At 43.2% G+C, this 26,277-nt stretch overlaps 1 protein-coding gene across 1 annotated transcript in view; it reads right to left on the reverse strand.

Annotated features, from left to right (window-relative positions):
• Window positions 1-26,277, reverse strand: part of LOC138283501 (complement component C6-like) — a 662,914-nt gene that overhangs the window by 385,437 nt on the left and 251,200 nt on the right. The window contains exon 6 of the mRNA XM_069221442.1: window positions 14,809-14,947. Within this exon, the coding sequence (XP_069077543.1) occupies window positions 14,809-14,947 (139 nt within the window). The remainder of the gene's footprint in view (window positions 1-14,808; window positions 14,948-26,277) is intronic.

The following is a 26,277-nucleotide window of genomic DNA, read 5'->3' on the forward strand; positions in this document are numbered from 1 at the left end:
GAGACAAAAGGAAAAGTGATTCTGTGGAGCTGACTGCAAATGTGCAGCAGGGTCAAGATCCAGTGAAGATTTTACCAATGAGAGAGATTCCAGGAGGGAATGTTATTCATGTGCCTTGGAGTAGAAGTGATATTCTATCTATCATTTACAAATAATTTTCCAAAATTGAGGGAGAAGCCAGTAGAGTGGTATCAGCAGACAGACAGGTTTGCGAAACTTACAAAGTGCCTTTGGGAAGACTTGAACACATTACTAGAGATAGTGGTTCCAGCTGATCTGTGGATAGAATGCAAGAGGAGTATAGATTGGCCAACAAGCGAACCAGAGGTAATGAAATATTACTATAAGGTGATTGAATTTTTGAAAATGAGAACTTTGCCCAAGAAAATTGATTGGCAGAGGATTAATAGGAAATGAGTCGATACATGCATATTATGAGAAACTGTTACAGGCGTTCAAGCATTACAGTGGTACAGAGACAATTGAGGCGAAGGACATGATTCATTTTGTGTTCAGATTTGTGGAAGGATTGAGACCTGAAATTATCCAGATGATTAAGAGTCATTTGATTTGCTGGCAAGCAAAGCCAATTGATGAGGTGTTGCAGTATGCAAAGTACTCTAGTAATGAAATTGAGTTGAAGCAAACTAAGCTGAAAGAGAAGGCAATGCAGAAGCAGATTAAAGCTGCTCAGACAGGCATGCAAGGAAGTTTTCCACAACAGCTACCAGAGCAGCAGCAGGGTAACATGGTATTTCAGCCACAGATGAGAGGTACAGGTTGCGGAGGTAATATGAATCGTGGTCCAGACTTAGGTACTGCAGTGGCTCAGAATGATGTGCAGGGAATGAAGAGATTATTGCCATTTCACATTTTATGTGGAGACGTTGTACATTGGAAACGGGAGTGTACGATGATGGTGCAGGATGTGTTGTTCAGCAAAGTAATGACATCAATTCGTTCGAGAACATGAGAGGACCGAGAGTGATAGGTCCTAACCCACATTTTCAAAATAATTTGAATCAAGTGGAGAATTTTCAACCCATGCAGGAGGTGCAGGTGCCACGTGTACAAATGACACAGTTGCAGCCAATGCAGCAGCAGGTTCCCATGGTACATAGACAGCAAATTCAAATACCTCAAGCCCCAATGGAACAGCAGCAAATTATGCTTTCTCAACAAGTCACAGGTCAGAGGCTTAACCAAAGTAATAACACAGTGCACCAATTCCCGTTACACAGTGAGAATGGAATAAACGATGACTGGATGAGCGAAAGTTCAGATCAGAAGCCATGTGTCCTGGAAGTAGATCAAAGAGGTCCCTATGTGTTGGGAAAAGTCATGGGTCACAGAGTTCCATTCTTGGTTGACACTGGAGCTACACGCTCTACAGTGAGAAGTGCAGAAGTTCCAAACTTGCCCCTTTCAGGTAAAAAAGTTCAGATTGTAGGAGTGGCGAATCAGTATTTGACTAACCCGATTACAGAACCAGTCCAGGTTAAAATTGGCAACTTTCAGGGATTGCATAAATTTGTAGTTTGTGATTTAAGTCCAGTTTCCCTACTGGGAAGAGACTTAGGGCCAGATGTAGTAAGCCGTTTGCATGTCGCAAACTGCAAAAATCGCAGTTTGCGGCATGCAAACTGCCGAACGCGATGCTCATTCACAAATTGCGAGTCGGTACCGACTCGCAATTTGGGAATGCGACTCGCAAATAGGAAGGGATGTTCCCTTCCTATTTGCGACTCGCATCGCAATTCAGAGTTGCTTTGTGACCGCGAATGCGGTCGCAAACCAACTCGCAGTTACCACCAGTGTCACACTGGTGGTAACTCATTCGCAAAAGGGAAGGGGTCCCCATGGGACCCCTTCCCCTTTGTGAATGTAGGCAAAAATATTTTTTCAGAGCAGGCAGTGGTCCTATGGACCACTGCCTGCTCTGAAAAAAGAAAAACGAAACCAAATGGTTTTGGTTTATTTTTCATTTTGCAACTCGTTTTCCTTTAAGGAAAACGGGCTGCAAAATGAAAAAAAAAAAACCTGCTTTATTTATAAAGCAGTCACAGACGTGGAGGTCTGTCAGTGCAGGGACTCGCCATGGGGTCGCAAAATGCGACCCACCTCATAAATATTGATGAGGTGAGTCTTTGCGACCCCATAGCGAGTTGCAGAAGGTGTCTGAGACACCATTCTGCATCCGATTTTGCGACTTGCAAATTGCGAGTCGGTCAGACTCGTAATTTGCAAGTCTCAAAATTGGATTTTCCTACATCCGGCCCTTTATGCTTTATAGTTAGTGCTCTAAAAGAAAGAGGTTTCTCACTGTGGAGTTTCCGAAGTTTGTGCCTTTTAAATACAATCAATTCACAGGTATTACATCTTAAATTATCTTTTGTAAAATAGTTGTTTGTAGTTAACAGCTGAGAAGACCGCTTGGAAGAAAAACGTACATATTATATGCCTCCTTATTTAAAATTTTGTCTGTGCTGCCTAGAAAAATCCTTATTTACAGCAATTACTATTGAAATGCATGCATTTTTTTGAAAAAACGATTTGAAGGTGCATTCTAGTTTTAAAGTAATTCGAAATAAGTCTTTGAGATAAAGACCTGGGGCCAGATGTAACAAAAAAGGCATTTGCGATTCAGAAATAGCAATTTTTAAGAAATCGCTATTTCTGATTCGCAAAATGCAATGTATCATATTTGCGATCCGGTAATATCGATTTCTTAAAAATCGCGAATGCTATTACCGAATCGCAAATTGCGATACAGACCTCATTCGCACCTTTGGGCCTGTAGGCCCATATTTGCGAATATTTGCATTTCCCAAATTGCAAATTCCTAACTGGAATTCGCAATTTAGGAAATGCAAAACCCCAGGGTGCTGGGGGCCTAAGGGGCATGTGTGCATTACATGTCAATTTAAAAAATGCCTTTTTAATGCATTTTTTTTATTTGCACATGTTTACCACCAAGTTCAACTTGGTGGTAATAGCGATTCCTTAATGCCCAGTTTGCATTAAGGAATTGCTTGTTACATGTGGTTTAGAAATCGCAATTAAGGATTCCTTATTTGCGATTTCTTATTTAGAGAATCGCAATTTGCGATTCTCAAAACAGGCTCGCAAATTTAAGGAATCGCTATTTTAGCGATTCCTTAAATTTGAGTTGCAATTGCCTTTCATAAATACTGAAAGGCATTTTTGCATTCGCAAACGGGCATTCGCACCATTTGCGAATGCAAAAAGGCTTGATGCATGTGGGCCGTAGCTCCTAAAATGTAAGATATATGGTATAAAATTGACATTAAAAAATACATAACCTAGAGACTGGAATTTTAGGACCATATGGTACCAAAAACAATTATGGCCTAAATAGCGTCTGACAAAAGTATCTTGTCTTAAATAAATATCAACCACTGAAACTCGTAATAGAAAATCCACATTTACAATAGTAAATGTATTGCAATGGGAAGTTATGATGCTGGAGTATGGGGGTATGCAAATTAGGAACGGCTGCAAAAGATTGAAAATAGCTTATACTTAAGCTATTAGCAGTCTCACAATCCTCGTCTTTTCTCATGTGGCTGCTCTGAAGTGAGCCTGGGCTATTTGGAAAGTATCATCAAATTGGGTACCTTGCTGTAATGGGTGAGAATGTGAGGGATTGAAGAAGCGAGTCTTATGAGGGCAATTATTGCTGAGTGCTTATCTTTAGACAATGCGACTGCCATTTCACAGCTGGCATACGTGAAACAAGCTTCCCGAAGTTGTTCTCTGATCCAAAGAGTACTATAAAGAAATCAACCTTAGCCCAGATTTACGACAAAGTGGTGCAGCACAGCGCTGGTCCAAAAATAGCAGCGCCGCACCACTTTTAAAACACAGGGATGCACTGTATTTACAGGAATACGGTACACCCTTGTGTTTCCCCCTGTGCCGGTGCTGAATTAAGCTGCAAACTCCAACACAGGTATCCTTGCACCATAGTGCAAGGGTGTCTGCGTTGAGGGGATAGATTGTTTATGTGTAGGAAGGTGCCCCTTCCTGCACATAAACAATCTACATTGGCGATTTGTCAACTTCTATGTGTGCTGCAAGGTGCCATACTAATGCCACCACTGGGGTGGTGGAAAAGTAGTGTTGCATTCAACCCTTAGCGCCCCCCCCTACCACCACCATGTGTGTACCGTATTTAAAACATGGCACACAAATGGTGCAGTGTAGGGACAATAGCTTACAAAATGTGATGCTATTGATGTACTGTGCGGGATTAGTGCCAAATTTTGGGCACTAATCCTGAAGAGTACATGGGGGCCCACTTTGTAAACATGATGCGGCGAATTTGGCCTCGTTGGGCCACATTAGCGTCATAAAAAAGTACGCTAATGTGGCATAAGGAGGAGCTAGGCCCTCTTTAATCTGGGCCTTAGTTTTTAAATCTTCCTAGTTGCCCCCTAGACGGTGTCTAGAAGAAAAGCACAGTAATGCTTTACTGCACTTACTTTACCTTTTATCGGAATCGCTTTTTAGCCTCAATTCACCGGGAAGTAGATATTAGACAATACGAATTAGCTCTAATCCTTCTAGAACCAATAGGCTCACTGTGAACATGGAACACAGTAATCAATTGGTTAGATTCTCATTGCCTACAAGGAAGAGGTACTGAGCATCCATTTGCATGTAAATGTTTTAGCACTTTATCTGGGGTAGTTCGCTCATGATGAATTTTATAATGCCTTAAAATAGTTTTATGTACATGTTATAATTGTATTTATGTATTTTGTGTTTTTATGGCTACTTTAGTCAAATAAAGATAAATCAACAGCCTGCCAAACTTGCATGGTGGTCAAATGACCATATGCATATTTTCTTTTGTGTTGAACAATCAAATTTGTATTTTCTTTTGTATTTAACAATCTGGTATGTATTAGAGAGTGTGGGGCCCATTTACAAGCCCCTTGCACCGCTGTGGTGTAATTGTTTTTGACACTACAGCAGCCCAGACCAGTCCCCCATGCATATACACATATTGGCGCAATGGGACCATTGTGCCAGTTTGTAAATCCTTGATCCACATTATACCTGCACCAGGCATAATGTAGGCAAGGTAGGTGTTCCCCTATTTGGAGGCCCGCAGGAATGGCGCAGAGAAATCTACAAGGGCAGGTGTTGAAATGATGCTAGGCTTTTTAAAATGGGCCTCCCAAGCTTTGCTCGACTAGCGTCAACATTTTTTAAGCTAGTCCAGCAAAGCGCCACAACTGGGTCAGAAATTCTAATGCAGCTGTGCTAACAAGCACCCTGGTGCACTGTAGTGTAAATACAGCACTGCCATGGTGTCGTTAGGGGGGGTTCAGGGTAGCGCAAGCAAAGAGGTGCCTCATGATCGATGTACCAGTTTGTTGTAAATGAGGCCCAAAGTGTGGACTGGATTTGAAAAACTGTTTCTACATTATTGACATGTTTTGTTTTTAACTTATACCCCAATTAAAAACTCATAGACTTATTTGTATTGCCTAATAGGTTAATATGACAACTGACCATTCAGCACAATTATCGTCTTCACCTACAATGTGAGGAGATAGCTTCCCAATGCAGGCAGTACACCAGTTCACATATGTGGATAACATGAGGAGCCGCTCATCCCGTGCAGCAGATATTTCAACATTGCTCATTACATCTCCAAACATTGCTATCGTTTTTGTAAATAGAAATGTTACAGCCAACCAATCATCTGAGTCAAATTTTAAAAAGTAGAGATGCACATAAAAACGTATATATTTTTGTTGCTGAGGAGTCTCTAGTTTCAGGCAAAGGAGATGCGTGGTCAACTAGTAACTGCTGGCACTCAAACTGAGGTCTAAAATCAGACATTCAGCAGATAAATTGTAATAATCTGAGCAAGTTTTACTGGGAATCTTTTAGCCCAGGCAATGTTAGCTTGCCAGGTGTGCTCACAAACTTGCAAAGTAGCTAGACAGGTGCCCTTAACTCAGGTCATGGTGTGTTTAACTGCAGCACTTGTGCAGTAATTTACTGTGCTTATAAGTGTAAGGCACCCACTATTACCTGCCTTATTTGCAGGTTGCCATATCTTAAATGTCCTGATGTGCAAAGAGATAAGTCATAAAAAGTGGTCGCAAACTGTGCACTCATATTTTGTGACCTGTCTCTCATTTTGTGGTGCTACCTACATAGCAAAGAACACTGGAAAATTTCCATTTAAGGGGCACTGCATGACCAGCTGCCTAATGAATTAATTAGGCCGGTCTCTACTTGAGACCCCCTGTAATTGGCTCTGTTTGGGACACCTTCCCCTTTGCAAATCAGTTAGGACCTCCTTTGAGGTCATAACCAGCTCCTGGGACACACCACATGCAGGAAAAAGTAAGAATTTGAATTCTGGGCTTTTCTTTTTTTTAGAACATCAGAAATATATTTGTAAAACTAAATATATCCTATGTTTAATAATTTCTTATTAATTATGTTTCTATCTCCGTTCTTCTCAATCCAAGATAGCTGAAATCATTTTTCGAAATGGGTCACTTCTTTTTTTCCTGTATAAGGAGCTACACTTTGTAGTCCAGTTGTATTGGAATTGTTCCTGTTTCATTTCTTGCTCACTGAACTCTTTATACACCAAGGCCCTGATTTATACTTTTTTGCACTGCATTTGGGTCATTTCTTGGCGCAAAAATGGCTTAAATTTACAAAATACAATTGTATTTTGTAAGTTTATGCCGCTTTTGAGTCTAAAAATGCAGAGCAAAAAAAGTATAAATCGGGGTCCGAGTCTCTCCAGTTCCTGCTAATTTTCATTGCTTATCTCTCTATTGCTTGTCCTGGTCAGCAGGAAGGTTTTTCTGGTGTACTCCTTTCTGGTGTGCTCCTTCCTGCTGTTTTTTTTCTGGTGCAGTTACAGACTACCTGATCCAACCTAGTGTCCATTACTGCCTGTGGAATTAAACAGCTTTATCTTTGCACAACTCATGAAATACTCCAGGTACAAGAGCTATTGGCCATTATAAATACCTTTATGCTACATGTTAAGAAAATGCTTCACTTCACCAGTGAATAGACATTTTGCAACAAGGCTTTCTGGATCCTCTCTTGGCTAGTTCGGCGGAGATTACATCCGTTTGGAATATCATGAAATTAAAAGTCTTTCTTGACACCTGTCAGGTTCACTTCACTTTCAGATCCAACATTTATGCTTCTGGCAGATCGAAGGTGGGTTTTATAATAATAAACATTGTGGGAAATGCCCTGGTTGAGGCCTCTGGTTTCATATGCTAGTCCACTCCAGGATAACTTTTCAGCTCTCTTTGCTGAATTTGAGTAAGGTTTTATTCATCAAGATCATAACTTCTTTGCTCAAAAAGAGGTCTTGGAGCTTTCCTAAGATTCTATGAATCTCCACTCTTATATCTGAGTTTCAAAGGCTTGGCCAGAGAAACTGACTGGAGAAACTCTAATCTTTTCACTCTACTTCAGATTTATCTAAAATATTCAATAAAAGATGAACTTGCAAGCATTGCCAGACCACCTACCCTTGTTTGAAAAGGATTCAGTTTACACTTTATGTTACATCTTGTCATCTAGGGTATTGGAATGTATAACCAGAAGGTTCAAGCAATCCTTGACTAGCCCATCCCTTCCTCACTAGGTTTTCTTGGTCTACTGAACTACTATCATAAGTTCCTCAAGGGTTTTTCTAGACATGTTACAGCAATCCCAGCACTGTTTAAAAAGAACAAGCCCTTTCAATGGCGTGAGGATGCCACCTCAGTTTTTACAAAGCTGAAATCTGAGATTGTTCAATCTCCCAAACTGCAACAATCTGACACCGCCAGGCCCTTCATTGTTGAAACGGATGCTTCGGACCAGGCTTTGGGAACAGTCTTGGTTCAGCTGATCAGGAAGGTGAAGATCACCCTGTTACGTTTTTTTCAAAGACATTTTTTGAAAGAAATTATTCGGTCTCGGAAACTGAACTTTTAGCCATCAAGACAGACTTTATAGAATGGAGGCATTTCCCAATTGGAGCACAACATCAGGTGGTTGCGTTTGTACAGATCACAGAAATCTCCAAGTACTACATCAAGCTGAGTGGACACGCCAGCTGGCTTATTTCGTGCAACAGTTTGATTTTCTTCTCACTTACAATCCTGGACCCAAAACTCAAGTAGCGGATTCATTGTCAAGACGTTATCCAGAATCAAGTAACTTTAAAACAATGGAGATGATTATTGCACCTACAGCTTTTTCCACTAACATGACTTCAACATTTCTCTAATCAATTTGTTTGGAGTCAAGATGCATCAATCAGCAAAAACGAAGACAACTGCATCCCCGTTTGCAGATAAAAAATGTCAGTTTGATTTTTGCTCAAGTGAAGCTTTTCATTCCCACTAGACAATTCCGCAATGATGCACTGATTTCTGGACATAGAGAGTTGATAACTGAAGATCTAGTTAAAAGAATGTTTTGGTGCCTGTTCCTTAACCAAGATTTCTCAAAATGTGTTAAGACCTATGAGGTTTGTGCCCAAAATAAATCCGGTCCAGGGAGGACCTGGCCTGGTAGTTCGGACTGGACTGTTCCCATTGGGAACAGGGTCAAGACTGATTTTTATATATCTGGGTCCAAGCTGGGGTCCCATGGTGAGCAAGAGAACAATAGATTAAACCCAGATCCATGACTGGGGGTGAGTGTTTGAAATGTTTCAACACTCCATCCATCATCCTTTTGTGTTGCTAAAGTTGCCCTAAGTGGGAAGGGTATGCTCAGACGTGGGTCCCATGTTCACTGTGCCAATGCTTTGAAGCCAGCTTGGCTGACAATGGGTGATACCCTAAAACTGGTCCTAGGATGCTCGTTTTCAGTCCAGGGAAGACCTGGCCTGGCAGTTCGGGATGGACTGTTCCGAGGGGGAACAGGATCAAGACTGATTTGCATAGGCTGGGTCTAAGCTGGGGTGGCATGGTGAGCAAAAAATCGATGGATTAAACCCAGATCTGTGACTGGGGATGAGTGTTTGAAAAGTTTCAACAGTCCATTCATCATCCTTTTGTGTTGCTAAAGTTGCCTTAAGTGGGAAGGGTATGCCTAGACGTGGGTCCCTTGCTCACTGTGCCACTGAGTTCAAGCTAGCCTGGCTGCTAAAGGGTGATACCCTGAACCGGTCCTTGGATGCTTGTTTCCAGTCCAGGGAGGACCTGGCCTGGCAGTTCGGGATGGACTGTTCCGAGGGGGAACAGGATCAAGACTGATTTGCATATTGCTGGGTCTAAGCTGGGGTGGCATGGTGAGCAAAAAATCAATGGATTAAACCCAGATCTGTGACTGGGGATGAGTGTTTGAAAAGCTTCAACACTCCGTCCATCGTCCTTTTGTGTTGTTAAAGTTGCCCTAAGTGGGAAGGGTATGCCCAGACGAGGGTCCCTTGCCCACTGTGCTACAGGATTCAAACTAGCCTGGCTGATGAAGGGTGATACCCTGAAACTGGTCCTAGGATGCTTGTTTCCGGTCTACAGAGGACCAGTCCTAGCAGTTTGGGCTGGACTATTCGAATGGGGAACAGGGTCAAGACTGATTTGCATATGGCCGGGTCCAAACTGGGGTGGCATGGTGAGCAAAAGAGCGATGGATTATACCCAGATCTGTGACTGGGGGAGAGTGTTTGAAAAGTTTCACACACCATCCATCATTCTTTTGTGTTGCTGAAATAAATCCGAAACACAAAGCAAAGCAGAATTAATATTATCCCCTCAAATACCTTTCAATCCCTGGAAAATAATTTATACTGAGTTTATTGTTGAGCTATCTGAAAACGACACCAAATGATGACTATCACAGATTCCTTTACCAAAATGGGCTATTTCTCTGCCCTCATCAAAATGCAACTGCGTCCAAAATGGATGGGATTCTTTATTTTGACATATTCAAACTTCATGGATTGCCCTTCATTATAATTTCTGATCGGTAGCCTCAATATGCCTGCAAGATCCAGAAGTCTCTGTAAAAAGCCAGTCATTCAAAGGGCATTAACTTCTGGCTTCTGAATAGCATCAGACTAAGGCCCATATGTATACTTTTACACGCAGAACTGCGTTAGCGCAATTTTGTGTGTAAAAGTATAGTGCCGGCTAGCGCCATTCCTGGACACCGGCCGGGCGCTAAATTTATGGAATTGTGCTAGCCCGAGCTAATGCCCTGTGAGCGTTCTTGTAAAGGACACAAACTGGGTGGAGGAGGTGTAGGGGAAACCGGAGCTTGTGCGCTGAATAATGGCGCTACACTGTTTAGAGACAAAAAAATGCCTCTAAACAGTGTAACGCCATTTCCTGGCGCAAACCCCCCATGGAAATGGCACCTGTCTTAGTAAAGACAGGAGCTATGTCCACCACCCCAATGGCCATGCCCAGTGGATGAATGTTCCCTGGGCATAGCCACTGGGGCCAGTGCCAAGCAGGGGGCCCCAAATCAGGGCCCGAGTGGGTGAAAAAAAAATGTATACTTACCCAGACTTAACTGGGATGGGTCCCCTATCCTGTGGTGTTCCTCTGATGTGGGTGGGGGTGTCCCTGAGCCCAGGGAAGGGCACCTGTGGGCTCTTTCCATGGTCTCTGACCATGGAAAAAGGCCCACAGGTACCCTAACGCCTGCCCTGGCCCAGTCGTTAAATAATGACGCTAAGAAATCTTAGCACCATTATTTAAGGCCTCCATCCCCGTGCTAGATTTTAGCACGGGGATAAATATTGCGATATAGCCATATTGTAATTTTCTGGATGGGAATGCCTACCTTGCACCTCATTGACGCAAGGTAGGTTTTCACGTCCAGAAAATGACTTTAACTCCATAACTTTTGACGCTAGACGTCTCTAGTGCCAAAGTATAAATATGGAGGTTTGTTTGCGCTGAATTAGCGTTAACAAAAATTACGCTAATTCGGCACAAACCGAGTATAAATATGGGCCTAAATCTATCCCATGTCTAATAGTTTCTTACTATTAATGTTTCTTTGTCCTTTTTTAAAATGGTTACTTCCTATTTTGTGATTATTTTGTGCTTATACAAGGAACTCTAATATGCAGTGTCGCACTTGTTCCTGTATCATTGCTCGCTGACTGGAACCCTTGGACTCCATGTCTCTCCAGTTCCTGATTCTATTCTTTGCTTGCCACATTGTTGCTTGTCTTGGTCAAAGGGATATATTTTATAGTCTGCAGTTTTTCTCCTATTTTCGGTAGCAGTTCTGGTCTACATGTCCCAATCTGGCATCTGCTCTGCCTCTGAAAGTAAAGGGCCTTATCTCAGCACAAAGGAGATTCTGTAAGCTTCGCCCAGAAAACCAGTTCTTCACACCAGTTTTAACAATTGCACTTTGGGGGCAGAGCCCATGCACTCTGGTACTGAATAGTAGTTTTATGGTGTTAGGAGTCCTAATACTAACAAAAATAATCTCCAGAAAAACATAAAAAATCATGTGATCATGTAGAAAAGGCAACTTTGCTAGAAGACGTAAGGTACCTCAAAGTGCCTTTTAACCACCAGAACATGTAAAATTAATAAACCGTATTAATATTGTAATGGAATGGTATGCCCATAGCATGTACAAGGCTTAAAAATCTTTATAAAAATAATTGGCTCATTGGCACTGATAGACCATTATTTTGCAAGTTCTCTCAATCAGGATCCATTACAGATATTTTGTTTTTCAAAATCATAAATATATCAGGATTGTGCAACAGTGGTATTATTAAACACAATGATGTAGCCATTTGTCCTGTCTTATGTCATGTTGCATGTGTTTTCATTAGCAAAAGGCTTAGGGAATGAAGACTGTTTTGTTCTTAAAAGGTAAGCAGTATACTGGACAGGTAATAGCCTGTTGTGCAGTACTCTATGATAACCTCATTCCTCGAGTTTTGCTGAGTTTGTTTTATTTTACAGCTTAACTAGAGCGGGACAGTTCCCCCATTTTATTGCTTGCATTGGCACCCTGCTAAACCACAGAGGTTCTCATTTGGGTGACATGCAAAAATCCCTGCTTTTTCCACATTCCTGGATTTACCATTTATGGGGGTTCAGGATATTTTGGAGGGGGAAATAAAGAACATCATGAGGTTTTGAGAAATAAGATGCATTAATTGGACTTGCCAGGCTGATTTCTGCATGTTTTCTGTAGTATTCCACCCAGAGATTTTGCCCGCCTGAACCACATGAAACTTAAGGGGGTATTTACCACTGATCAGGGGTGTTTCAGCTGATTGTTCTGATCATCCTGGTAAGTGTTGTTACTAGGTCCAACAGAATTAACTGGCCACTCGTACTAAGGCCCTGATTTATACTTTTTGGTGCACTAACGCAGTTTTGCACCAAAACGTTTAGCCCCGGCTTGCACCATTTCTGTGCACCAGTCGGGCACCATATTTATGGAATGGTGCAAGCCGGTGCAAAGGGAAGGCTAGCGTAAAAAAAATGACATTAGTCGGGTGAGGCTGGTGGAATGGAAGAAGGGGGTTTTGCACCAAAAAATGACGTTAGGCAGCTTAGGGTCATACCCACCACCCCAATGGCCAGCACAGGGGACCAGGTTCCATGCAGGGGGCCTCCAATGGCCTTTTAAAAAAATCTATGAAATACTTACCTGGGATGGGGTCCCCCATCCTCTGCTGTCCCTCTGCTGTGGGTGGGGGTGTCCCTGGGGCATGGGCCCTGGGGAGGGCACTTGTGGGCTTATTCCATGGTGTTCCACCATGTAAATAGGCCCACAGATCCCCTAACAGCTGCCCTGATGCAAGTTTTGCGCCATTTTTTTACCCCTCCTCCCCCTGTGTGTGATTTTTGCATGGGAGGATAAATAAGGTGCTAGGGACTTAGAATCATTTTTTGCCCGGGAACGCCTACCTTGCATCTCATTTATGCAAGGTAGTTTTCCAAAGGCAAAAAATGACTTTAACTCCAATATTTTGGCACTAGACATGTCTAGCGCCAAAATATAAATATGGAGTTAAGTTTGCGCCGGATTTGCGTGAAAAAAATTATGCAAATCTGTCGCAAACAGAGTATAAATATGCCCCTAAGGGTCACATAGCATTTTGAGGCTATGATTTTGCTGTGGACCTCACATCTATGATCTACTCTTTAGCTAAACAGTTTATCACCCAACACAGTCGCTGATCAGCAATGAAATGATGTCAAATACAATAATTGCAATGGACAATACGCAGGGACGGCACTTCCCAACCACCTTGATTACCATATTTTTGTCTGGTTAATCGGTCCGGTTTAATGGATGTTTTTAGGATTAAAGGTGCATTAGCATACGTATGGTAAGTAAAACGACTCTACCAGTAACAAACATGCTGTTGAAATGAAGCTCTCCCCATTATCGTTCACTCTCAGCAGCACCTCCCACCACAATAATAGACCACAGAATCAATACACAATGTGGCACTGATGTGTATGCAGATACTTAGCAGAGACAGCACACTCATTTGCATCACTTGCTGCTGCAGAAGCTGACAGTAGCCTTCTATTCTAGAGCAGTGCGGCATTAAATGTGACATTTTCGGTCAAAGAAAAACGCAGCTCAGAAAAAGAAAGATATATTTAAATCACACCTGCCAACTAAATAGAACAAGCATTTGCAATGCAATGGGTCTTACATTTGCTCAAGTTAGAGCTATTAGCATTGTAAATTCCTAACTGGACTTTTCTTGCCATACAAACTGAAAATAAAAAGTCAAATAGTTGACATAAGTGAGCCGATTCAAAGTGCCATCGTCACCATGAGCGTGAGTGCGAAGGAGAGACACAAAAGGAAAAAGAAGTTCGCTGCAGTCTAAGATATTGGCAAAAGTGCAATTATCCATGTAACAGGGTCGATGGGCAAGGCGGTAACCAAACCGCCCCAAAGAGTGAGAAACGTAAAGCATTTACCAACGATAACAAAGGATTTTTGAACGGCAAGCCCATGAATGAGTGATAGTGATGGGCGTGTGGTGGGTGTGGTTAAAAGCCCAGATACATACCAACACGTCAGAAAAGCACCCCTACCCCACAAGGCCCGATCTCCTTCTCACAATGTGAGAAGGGGATCGGGCCTTGTAGGGGGTGGGGCGTCATGCTGAGCAGCAACTAAGAGGTATTTGTGCCCCCACTTCACCCACAAACCCTCTCCTAAAATTAAAAAAAAAAACATATGCTTACTGAGACTATTGCCGATATACTGGGGTGTTTTCACACCCATTATTGGATGTCAGTCAGCGGTTCAAAGTGATTTTCAGCTCGTTTTCCCTGCCACCATGTAATATCAGTTCCTCACCAGGTGACTATGTGAAAGGAGTCAATATAGTGTGTCACATGGTGGCATTGTTAGAATTGGTAGGTCTGCTAAATGGTGGGAGCTGTCAGACGGAAGAAATTTATTTTAGAGGGAAGAAGTGTATTCATCCTTAAGTCAGTGAAGGTGTGAAAAGGTACTATCACTTTACATATATGGAGATTGTAAGATTTGTGGACGTCCACATTCGGTACAAAGGAAATCAGTAATTTCCTATGACCATTCACATCTTCCACAGTGAATTACTAATCCTACGCTTTGTTCTATTTTAATATTTCAAAACAAGTTTGTTAATTCTCTAGGTTAGCATTTATTTTCTTTACCTTGGATAGTTTGTTAATTTTTTTACACATGTTGTGGTGTCTTTGTCTCCTTCAATGGTACATGTAGTGTCAGTGTTTATTAGCTAGTGTACATTAGAGGGACTGATCTCATACATATCTCTACTCCTACCTGAAAATTGATATTGTCAATGTTTCCAGGAACACGAAAAGTTTTTCTGGTGTCGTTACTTTTCACGGTTCTGCACTTTCCACCCGTGAAAGTGTTATCTAGGACTTCACCTCGACTTTCTCCTGCTAGAAGATTGAACCTGTAAAAAAATACAATCAGGGTGTAACGAACATCTTTTAGAGACATGATTTAGTTTCATACAAACTTTAATGTAAATGCAACTGTTTATGAAGGTGGCCATTTAGTGATGTATTAAAGGTTTAATAGGGTAAGACTTCCTCCAAACTCCTCTCAGCTGTCTATTTTAGTGGAGCAGATCCTTCCAAATTAGGGTTGAAATCACGCCAAAATGCAGGAGTGGTGAAAGCTTGGCCATGGGAACAACCAAGTCAGAGCTGACCATAGCCATCTCGGTCCACCTTTCTGGGTCTCAGAAATTTACAAGGAGTCCCATATGGCAGGCCTCGAGAAAACTTCCCATCAATTGCTAATGCCCAAGAAACTGGGCAAGAGAACCATCTCCTGAACCCAGTCTAAACTAGTGTCTCTTTAGCTCTTTGGCATCAATCAGCATGGGCAAACATTATATGTCCCGGGAATATGGATCTACTTGTACCCAGGGTCTGTAAATTACATACTACTAGTGGCATGCAGCACTAATTGCACCACCCAGTAACGTAGCACTATAAATACATGTCCCCTGGCTTACTATTGCAGCCTAGATGTGCAGTTTTAAAACTGCCATTTTTACCTGTCAAAACAAACCTTTTGTTGGGCGTAAACCTTCCCTTCTTATGTTTGTAATTCTCCTGTAAGGTAGGCCCGAAAGGCCCATAGGGCAGGGTGCATGGTATTTAAAAAGTAGGACATTAAAAGTTTATGTTTTACGTGCCCTGGCAGTGAAAAAACTACAAAGTCCTTTTTCACTCGGGCAAGGCTGGCTCTCCCATAGGTTAACACTGGTTTATACTAGTACCTTAAATAAGTGCTAAATTCAAATTGGAAGGAACTAGCAAAATGGTTCAAGGACTCATTTTAATAGTTACTTAAAATCCAACTTAATGGGCAAGTTGAATTTTATATTACAATTTTGGAAATTACATTTTTAGAAAGTTATTGTTTCCCTGCCTTAAACCAAATGGCTGACCCCCGATGGCTCCCATGTGTTGTGATGTGTATTATTCCCAGACAGTCGACAAAAGCCTCTGGGAGTTGGGAGGGGGCTCCTGCCCCCCCAACAGGGTGGCCAGGGAAATGTGCTCAGACCCTTCCTGAGTTTCAAAAGACATCTGCCTTGTCACTGGCAGAGAAAGTTCACACCTAAGCATGCCTCCCCTTTGTCTCTCCAGACAGGTTGGCACCAAACCAAGGGAGGATAAAAGAGCTGACCAGAACTGGTTTAGGGAATGGATAAAGGCTTGCCCTCAATCCACAGTTGGTACTGGGCATATAAGTGGGCCACAGAGACCTCATCTCAGAACACTACAGGACTTGGGAAGATCAGAAAATGAGTGCCCTACTGTCTGAAACCTAAAGGAAGACTGGCCCTGTTGCCTTGAACGCAGGACCCCAGAAGAAAATCCAGTTGTCAGTTTGCTACAGGGACACAGCAAACTTCAAGAGGCCTTTCTCTGCAATTGCCCAGCTGGCCAGCACCAACTAGACCTGTCCAGGGCCCTTCTGCTGGCCTCTATTGGAGTGCGTTCTGATGGCTAAATGTGTTCCTCCCCCCCAGGACCTGGTGCCTTGGCTAGTGTTAGAGTGTAAAACTCCTGTCTTCAAACTGCAAGCAGTGGGACTTAGAAACTTTGTGTCAACTTTCTGACTGGAGAACAGATGGAGACCGGGATAGTCAGCCTCAGCTTGATGGTTTGCCCCGCAGAAGGAGATTTGACTTCCAGAAAAGTGTCCAAGTCTGAATGTAGAGGGCTTCATCAGGATGACACCTGAGCAGCATCCAATCAATGCTGAGGCCTTTCTGGGCACCTGACTTTGCCTCCTCAGAGCTTTCCCACTTTTGTCAATTATCGTACCAAGACCCCACTCCTCTGCAGCACCCCATAATTGATCCTCGGTTCCGTTCCAGTTTGAAGCTTGCCTTACTGACGACTTGACAAAGACCACTTTTTCACCCTAAAATTCTTTAAGTCCAAAAGTAAACTTTTCACCGGAATGAACCTAGACCCTGTATACAACCGGCCATCCACGGTGTGCCTTATCTTTTGACATTGACCTGGTCTAGTGCAACCAGATAAACACGTTTGGTGCTTTGTACTTTTTGGCACTATTTTTAGTTCAACTTTTTTTAATTCATATCTCCATGACTACTAATTGGATATTTGTTGTTCTGTGTAATTTTATTTATTTATTAAAAATGTTATATTTTCCTAAACTGCTTTTGGATATTTCTTGAATTGTGTTTTCACTACTCTTGGGGAACTGCAAAAATACTTTACAAATTGCCTCTAAGTTAAGCGTGACTGCTTCACACAAAGTTACAAGAGAGATAAGAACAGGTTTATTTAGTGACTTAAGCTGTTCACCCAGACAAGGAGTGTGATTATTATTTGAAGAGTGTTCTCATCCCCTTTAACTAATTCTTCAAATTGTTACAGACGTCCTCTGGAATATCATTCACCTGCAAGTTAGGATAAACTTTTCTGCATTTGCTATGGGACAAGACGCACACTAAGTGGAGGGTAATCGCTTATGGGATATTTATGTCTCTGCAAGATATGCATAGTAGTGCCAGGACCGGGGGATCAGAAGCAATCCCTACATCTGTGGCACGAACCAGTTGTCCCAGCCTACTGGTCCAAAGTACTTCTAGAAGGAAAGTTTGATGATAAAACTGCTGGGGCACAGTTGGGTTTTTAACCACTATACAGTATTAGGTCCCATTACTTTCAACAACCTACTCTCATATACTAGTTATCAGACTTTTCCTTAGTGCAAAACACCTATCTCTTTTTTCATTTTATTGCCCTCAAAGTTTTGCTTTGTCCCCTGTCTAATGTCCTGTTCCAAGCAGCACTTTGAAGTTTTCTAAGAGTGCAAATGTATTATAGAAGCACATTTCATCACACTTCCTTCAGAGACATCCACTGAAAACACTGTCTATATCTCTCTAGAAGCTGCTGATAACATATATCCTCAGGTCTGCGAACTCTTTGACAGTGTCGTTTAGTAACCACATATCCTGACCATCATTTGGCCTTTCTGCACAATGCTTTCCGTGGCAGTAAACAAGGACCACCATGTCTGTGTTTAATTTTGCATAATACTCATCATCCTTTATGTTCGAACCTTCCTGAGCACTTATCTTAATCCAAACATCCACAACCCCTTTTCTCATCTCCCCTGACCCTCAACTCTCCCAGGTGTGGAGGCCATAGGAAAGCCCTTTCCATACCTCCAACTCTATAAGTTCTGTCTAGTACTCATGATTGCTAATTCTTCACTGCTGCTTATTCCTTCCCTGTCCTGAGGCTCACAGAAATGGAACAAAAGTGGAATAGATAGTGCCAGGCCATTAAAACTTGCCTTTTATTTGGGTAAGTTCTTGGTAATTGCTTTGCACACTTATGTGTCTATTTGCTTGTGGTCATACGGATGGGTGCATCAATGAATGTGGAATTATAGCTTTCCCCTAGTGTGTGCATAAAGCAACAACACAAAAGTCAGTTATGAGTGCAGAGAGAAGATACAAACAGGCAGCATGTATATTCATACATGCACATACCACTAACCGCCACACAGATCAACAACAAAGAGCAGTCAGATGCCTAAGCACATACAAGCAAGCACATATGTACTTGCTTGGTTATGTGTCTGTGCATTGTATGTGTGCATGCTGGGTGTGGGTCAGGTTGTTTTGGGTGTGCATGTGAATATACATATGTTCTATGCACACACATGCTTATCTATTTTGCCGTTCTATGCATTAAGTATATAAAAGTCAGACCTAGTGTCTTTACCAATGACTGTTCCTAAAGTCAGCATGAATCAGCATGAATCAGTTGAGGAACCCACTTGCATCACAACACAAGAAAGCATATCATTTTGTTTATACATTTGTGTTATTATGTAGGATTTTAAAGCCAGGCAATTTAATTTTTACAAATTAGACAGGAAGAAGCAAATGTATTTCACACAATAGAACCATCATACAGTTATTATAAATGTATAAGTTGGGTAAATGGACTAACCTAAGAGATGGAAATCATTATGCAGACGTTTGATTTGTCAATTCTTTCTCATGCAATATGAGAGCGAAGCATGCTTTTAAATTGCTAAAATATGTTAATGACTTTTAATTTCCGAATGCAATCTGAACAATTTGTTTGCAGATGCAATCGCCCATTGATTGCCTCCTCTCTGATGAGAGTCAATGGTGAGCACACTTTGCATTGCAGTCATGTGTGTTACCTACCTATGCTTGAATTCTGCAGCTTGTGAGGTGTCAGTGAACATAGCGTGGACAGAATTACTAAAAATCACGGAATGTCAGCTACAAACCTGCCCAGAATAAGAGTTCATTCAATGAACTAATTCCCTTGTTTGAGGTGTTTAAAACTTCTTTTTGAATTAAGCATTATTATTGAAAAAAACAATCTATGATCGACTCCAAGACTACATTAATTCTAAACATCTCCTGCATGACTACTAGTCTGGCTTCAGATGACACTGCAGCACATAGACAGCTAAATTACTCATCATAGACAATGCCATTCTGAGTGCAGATGAAGATGACCCCTGTCCTGATATTGCTAGTCCTTACAGCTGCTACCAACACAGTCAAACATTTCACCCCACATGCACCCTTGTGTCTTGAAAGAGCTTCACCAGCAATGTCATTAGCTGGTTCTCCTATATTTCCAAACAACTCTTATTTGTTCATATAGGTGCCTCCAGGTACCAAAAGATCCCTGTCACCTGTGGAGTTCCCAAGGTTTTCATAGTGTTCCAAGTCATCGTCAGCCTCAACAGGCAGCGTCTTAGAATTCTCACAGTAAATACCATCAAGATTCATCAATATGCTGTTGATGCACAAATCTGCTTGAAAGTCTCCTCTACTTCAGAAATTCAATGCCTCAAACACTTCCTGCCCATCATCCAGGCGTGGATGTCCAGACCCAAACTGAAGCTCAACCCAACAGAGATAACATTTCTGTTGTTTGCCAAGTACAACAACAAGAAGCAGTACAAAGCTGGCACATTGAGAAGAAATTTGACCACTTTGAATCCCAACTTTCAGTGAATGACATGACACTTGGATTCACCCTGGACACCAACCCCACTCTCAAAACATTGCCAAAAAGCACAAAGAACGTCTGGCACTAGCTCTCTCTTCAAAGAAAGTGAAACCGTTTAACCCAGAAAGCGACTTCACAACTGCTGTGCAATCCCTTGTACTCTCACATTAGGATGGTGGTAATACCCTTCTCTAACACCTCCCAGATTCCACATTGGCACCCCTTCAGGGCATCCTAGAAGCTGTAGCATGCCTCATCCAGGGACTGAAGAAATATGATCACATTAGCCCCATTCTGATGGAATTACATTGGCTCCCCCTGCCTGTTCGCACAATCCTCAAAACTAGCAGCATCATTTTAGATATCACAAAAAGCAACCCCAACCCCGCAGACAAGCTCACCATTTCTAGTTGTTCTTAGCAACAGCCAGGAGACCATCAAACTGAAAAGTAATTAGAGTAAAAAGAAAAAAACAAAACAACAGGCCTTTCCCATCGAGGCACCCAGGATCTAGAAAAATATCACTATCAGGACTGCCTGGACACTGCTCTAATTTGAGAAAAAGCTGAGGATGCACCTCATTAAGGAACATCACATTACAATGAATTAACAGTCCACAAAACAGTTAACCTGTTCCATCACTTGTTGACTTTATGGTTGTCTTCGGCCCTGTACAGTGTTCCCCTGCTTTTTGACTAGATTTGTGCTACAAAAATACATGCATTCATACATTTTCTGAGTCTGAAGCCCCATCTTTCATAACTGAATTCTACATCAATACACAGGGCTCAAATCACGAAGCAAATTTTTGAGTTGTGTTTTACTTGGGGTTTTAATGTGATTTACTAATGCATTTCCAGAAGTGAAACATGTTCATTCTTTGAAAAGATTTAGGGGGTCATTACAACATTGGCGGACGAGAACCGCCGCCCGCCAAGTTGTAACCGCAGTGCGGCCGCCAATGCGGCCGCACTCCCGCGGTGCCCATTATGACATTTCCGCCCGCCGGCTCAGCGGGGATGTGGGCCGCAACATGGGAGCCGGCTCCAAATGGAGCCGGTGGTGTTGCGGCCGTGCGACGGGTGCAGTTGCACCCGTCGCGCTTTTCACTGTCTGCTATGCAGACAGTGAAAAGCTGCACGGGGCCCTGTCAGGGGGCCCCTGCACTGCCCATGCCAGTGGCATGGGCAGTGCAGGGGCCACCAGGGGCCCCGCGAGTCCCCGTACTGCCAGGAAAAGGCTGGCGGTAGGGGGACTCGTAATCCCCTGGGCAGCGCTGCAAGCAGATTATCACCGCCGGGGCAAATGTGGCAGGAAACCGCCGACCCCGGCGGTGCGACCGCGGCGCTACCACCGCGGTCGTAATCCCCTCTGAAGCACCGCCAGCCTGTTGGCGGTGCTTCAGCCAAAATAGCCCTGGCGGTCTCGGACTGGACGGTTGTAATGAGGGCCTTAGTGCACTTGAATCAGCTTCAAGGAAATCTGCAGGAATATTTTAGTTCTGCCTCATAATTCTGTGGTTTTGTGTTTGGTTTATAATTAGAAATGTCCAAAAAGGGCCTGTCTCAAGCACTGTTGCCAATTACAGTGCTATCTCCGCTGATTCTGGGTGGAAGTGCTAGAAAAAAACATTTTACTAACAATATTAAAAGGCAGACCTCTTACCATCTTATGATATTCATTTCTAAGTTATTTTTAATATCATTATATTTAATTGCCGTTTTCCTTATTTTTAATACTTGAAGGTGGTTGACCAAAGTACACACATCACATGAGAATGGCAAATGGGCTGTCTTAAGAATACCATACTATAGAACTATAGTCCATTACTGAGGACCTAATGGTCATCAAAGGCCCCCTTGAATAATCAGGCCTGAACCATATGCAAACAGCCAATAATGAAGGAGAGGGTCTTTAATGGCAGCTATACTACAAGGCAGAGAGGCTATAAGTCTCTTTGAACGTCTGAACAAGTGAGTGTGGATTGTTCCAATTTAAAGAGGGAGCAACAGGATTCCAAGCATTGGAAGTTCCATGCAGACCAATGTCAGTCTTCTGCCAATTCTAATGTCTTCAGTGGCACTCCCAACATCCCAGTTTTATTTTTATAAATATTTAGAATCCATAGCCTTACAAAACTCAAATTAAGGTGCTCACTCTACAATTCCCTACACTTGCCTATTACAACCCCTGTGAATGATCCAGAAAAAACTAACATCAAAGCTTTTCTGATAGATCTCTGATTTCCTGACTAGCCAGCATTCAGCTTCTTTTTTCTCTTACTGGATTGTAAAGTGCTACATATGAAGGCCAGCTGTCATTTCATTTGCATCAACACAGAATAAGCTACTATGAAAGACAAGGAGATACTGTGTTGGGTGCAGTGGATTCAGTGTCCATGGAGGGAGATAAAGGCTGCTTCTTTCCTATAGTAAATCAAGACAAACAGCCATATCTCCACAACAGGAATTAAAAGGATCAGTGACTTTGGTGACAGTCTGCTGTGATGTCCATCTCTTCCTCACATACAAAACTAAGGCCCATATTTATACTTGTTGCCGCAAAACTGCGCAAACACAGTTTTGCGTCAAAAGGTTTAGTGCTGGCTTGCACCATTTTTTAGCGTCATCCGGGTGTCATATTTATACTATGACACATGATGGAACTAAAAAATGGTTAGAGTCAAACATTTTGAAGTAAACTCTTGTGCCCTGTCGTAATGCAAATCGATGGTAATACTTCAAAACTGACTCTGACTCATTTTGCAGCACCTAAACCTGTCGCAAACGGATATGCACCATTTAACCCCACATTTGCGTCAACTTTAGACTCTAAAGCAGGAAAGGTGGGAAAGTAGAGGGAAGATGGAAGCAGCAGGCCAAGAGAGACCCCAGGGTGACCCCATATACCCAGGAATCAGCCAGGAGGAGACACAGAAGTCCCAAGGGAAGGAAAAGATAAAGCACAAGTGTCGGTTTAGTGAGGAGGAGCATGAGATCCTTGTGAGAGAGGTGATGGAGCACCAACACCGGCTACTCGTCAGCTCCAAATTGCCAATTGGCAAGAGAGAGGCAATATGGCAGCAAATAGTGGACAAAATCAACAGTGAGGCAGAGGTGAAGTGAACTGTCACCGAGTGCATGAAACGCTGGCATGATTGTAAGCGAAGAACTAAGGAGAAAATGGCCAGGAACAGAAAGGCAGCACTGCAAACTGGAGGTGGAAGTCCTGCACCACAGGAGGACCTGGATGAGATGGATGAGATGGTTGCAGCGGTCATCCTGGAAGAGCTGGTCACAGGAATACAAGGACAGGACAGCGCAGACTTCCAAAAACCACCACAAATGCAGGGTAAGTTGCTTGGGGGAAATAACTGCCAATTTTTAAAATGCTAGGAAGGGGAGGCACATAGGACACACTCGATGCATGTGAAAGGAGTGCAGCGGGGCACATTGCCCATGAATCAAGTTGCACCATTCAAACATAAGCAACACACGTACACACGCCTTGGTCGTGCCATGCATCGCAATACATACACAACCTGGACATACGTCAATCACCATGGCTATATACCAACATGTACATATGCAGCAGATAAGATGTCTAATTACTGTGCCTGTGGCATCACAACACCTCTTGCAGACAGTCAAACCTACGCTTCCCACACAACTGAGACATCAGAAACTAGGAAGTCAGTCAATACCATTCCTGGGGTAACATCATGGTGGTGCCTCTTGCAGAAACATTTCGCAACTGCCATGTCCCATTGCCAAAACACATGTGTGCTGCATCTTACAGCACACATTAAAATGGCACATGCGCAGGAACCAACACCACCCCACACATAAAGAACACATCCTCATAGGGCAGACACTTCTACATCATGCTGCAACAATGCCAGTCTGGGTGCAGGGAAAACTAATCTGTGCAGCTGCTCGGGGAATTGCAGGGTGGTCCTGTATCACAGGAAACATGGCACTACCCTGTGTAACTGACCTGGTGCAGTGTGGAGCCATACATATTGATGCTGATCAGAACTGTGCCACTAGAGAACATATGCACTACAGATTGCAATCTGTAGAACACAACACATACAGGCCGAGCCCACAACAACTCTGACACAACCATGTGAGCCACATAGGAATGTGGAAACAATCACACAAACACTACATATGGTATATGTCTGTGAACACCACTGTGCACAATATCACATTGATAGGCGGGTGATTGCGCATGGGCAAGTCTGATGTTGGTAAGACTGCTAATGCAGTTTACCCTCTGCAGTTGGCAGTATGAACTACACACTGGGATGGTAGGTGGAAATCTGTCTCATCATGTCAGCTCTGTGGGGCAGTTACCACAACATTGTTGCAGGATCAAATAGAGCCAGCGCCAATCTTGGGGTGCATTGGGTGTGACAGCACACGTTGCACTTGACACTGCAAATCAGGCAGTGGAAAGCGCAAAGGGTTTGGACCTGGGGCCCCCTGCACTGCCCATGTCAGGTGCATGGGATGTGCAGGGGCACCCAGGAGCACACCACACCACATTACCTCCAACCTCTGCATGAGGTTGGGCCACCATACAGACGGGTGGTAAAGCGGTCACATACCTGGAGGGTAGCGCTGATTGTAATGCTGAGCCGGTGTCACAGGACAGGTGGCCTTGCCAGTCTGTAAGCTGCTGGCAACCTGCCAGTGCCAGGCCATTGGGCATTCCCCATGGTCAACATGGGCCACTTCCACTTGCGCTGTTGGCGGTGGTCATATTGCCAATGGCAGTCTAGTGGTCATAGGACTGCCAGACTTGTAATGAGGGTCCATGTATGCACCAGTACAACTAGCTGCAAAATCTCCATCAATCTAGCTCCAGGTCCTGATCAAAGTTGAAAATGAGTCAACTGCCTTTATCCATAATTTGGTGGCATTAGGCACTGTCATGTAGAAAATTATGTTCAGATCAACAAATGATACCTATGCTGGCCATCCCTGGGTCCACTTTGCTGCACTGCTACAATGCTGCATCCCTTGCACCATAGTGCAAATTTGGCTGCATTGAGGGGGAGACATTAGTAATTTGGGAGGAGCACCTTCCAGCACATCCAGAAACTGAAATGGCAATCCTCTAGGTCCATGTGTTCTGTTGAATGTAGCACACATACACATACATCAACATGAGGAGCAATCAAAGGAAACTACAATACTGCACCTTGGTAACGCCATCCCTGGGGTGGTGTACGTTTTTGGTGAGGCCCTGGTGTATGAAAAACACGTAAAACTGGTGCAGAGGCAAATTGCAATGTGTGTTGGTGTGGCTTCACCACTGCAACACCCATAGCAACTCCCTACCATGCAAATTGATATCATAGGAAGGGGCCACAATAACATGATGGTATCAAGCCACCAAGGAAATACATCACTCCTTGTAAATATGGCACAGCCTATTGTGCCACCTGAGCTTCCCTTCACATGACACTCAGATGGGGCAAAGGGCTGATAAATTGCACCCATAATGTACAAGAACAATGTCTGAGGTGTAAGTTGTCACTGAGACTCCGATAGCAAATCAATGACGTGACATGTCAACTGCCATAACATAGAAAGATTGATTTTGCACCATCTCATTGCAGAGGATAATGGCTCTCCTGCTGATCTGCCAGTCCTGGAGTTCTCCTATGACCTGGATGACCAGATGACAACCATCAGCCAACAGACTCTCGAGGATTTCCTGGTATCCCTCCAGACACCACCTCCAGTTGCAAGGAGGACAACCAATGTAGCAGCCATCCTAGATGACCCACCCAACCCCCAAAATTTACAACCTGCCAGTACAGACACAGCACAGGACTCCGAGGACCCAGGGACAAGCTTCCAGAGAACAGTGGTAGGAGTCCAGTGGGAGCGGACCAAGCATGTGTGGATGGGGTTGGAGACCGTGGCAGTCAGCCTAGAGGCAATGCACACGTGCCTCATGACAGCTAAAGAACACACATCTGCTAACCAAAGGCACACACTCCCCACTGTGTGGAGTTCATCAGTGTCTGAAGGATATAGCTGCTGCCACGAGGCAGGTGCTACAACAACTGCCCTCTCAAACTGGCAACAGCATGAAAGAGAACAAGCTGGACTCCATTCAGTGCGAAGTGGCCTCCCTCAGGGCAGACATGGCTGCCTACCACCGGAATGTTGCTGCTATCCTGAAAAATCAGCAGTTC

Source organism: Pleurodeles waltl, chromosome 1_1, assembly GCF_031143425.1.
Source record: "Pleurodeles waltl isolate 20211129_DDA chromosome 1_1, aPleWal1.hap1.20221129, whole genome shotgun sequence".
Taxonomy (NCBI): domain Eukaryota; kingdom Metazoa; phylum Chordata; class Amphibia; order Caudata; family Salamandridae; genus Pleurodeles; species Pleurodeles waltl.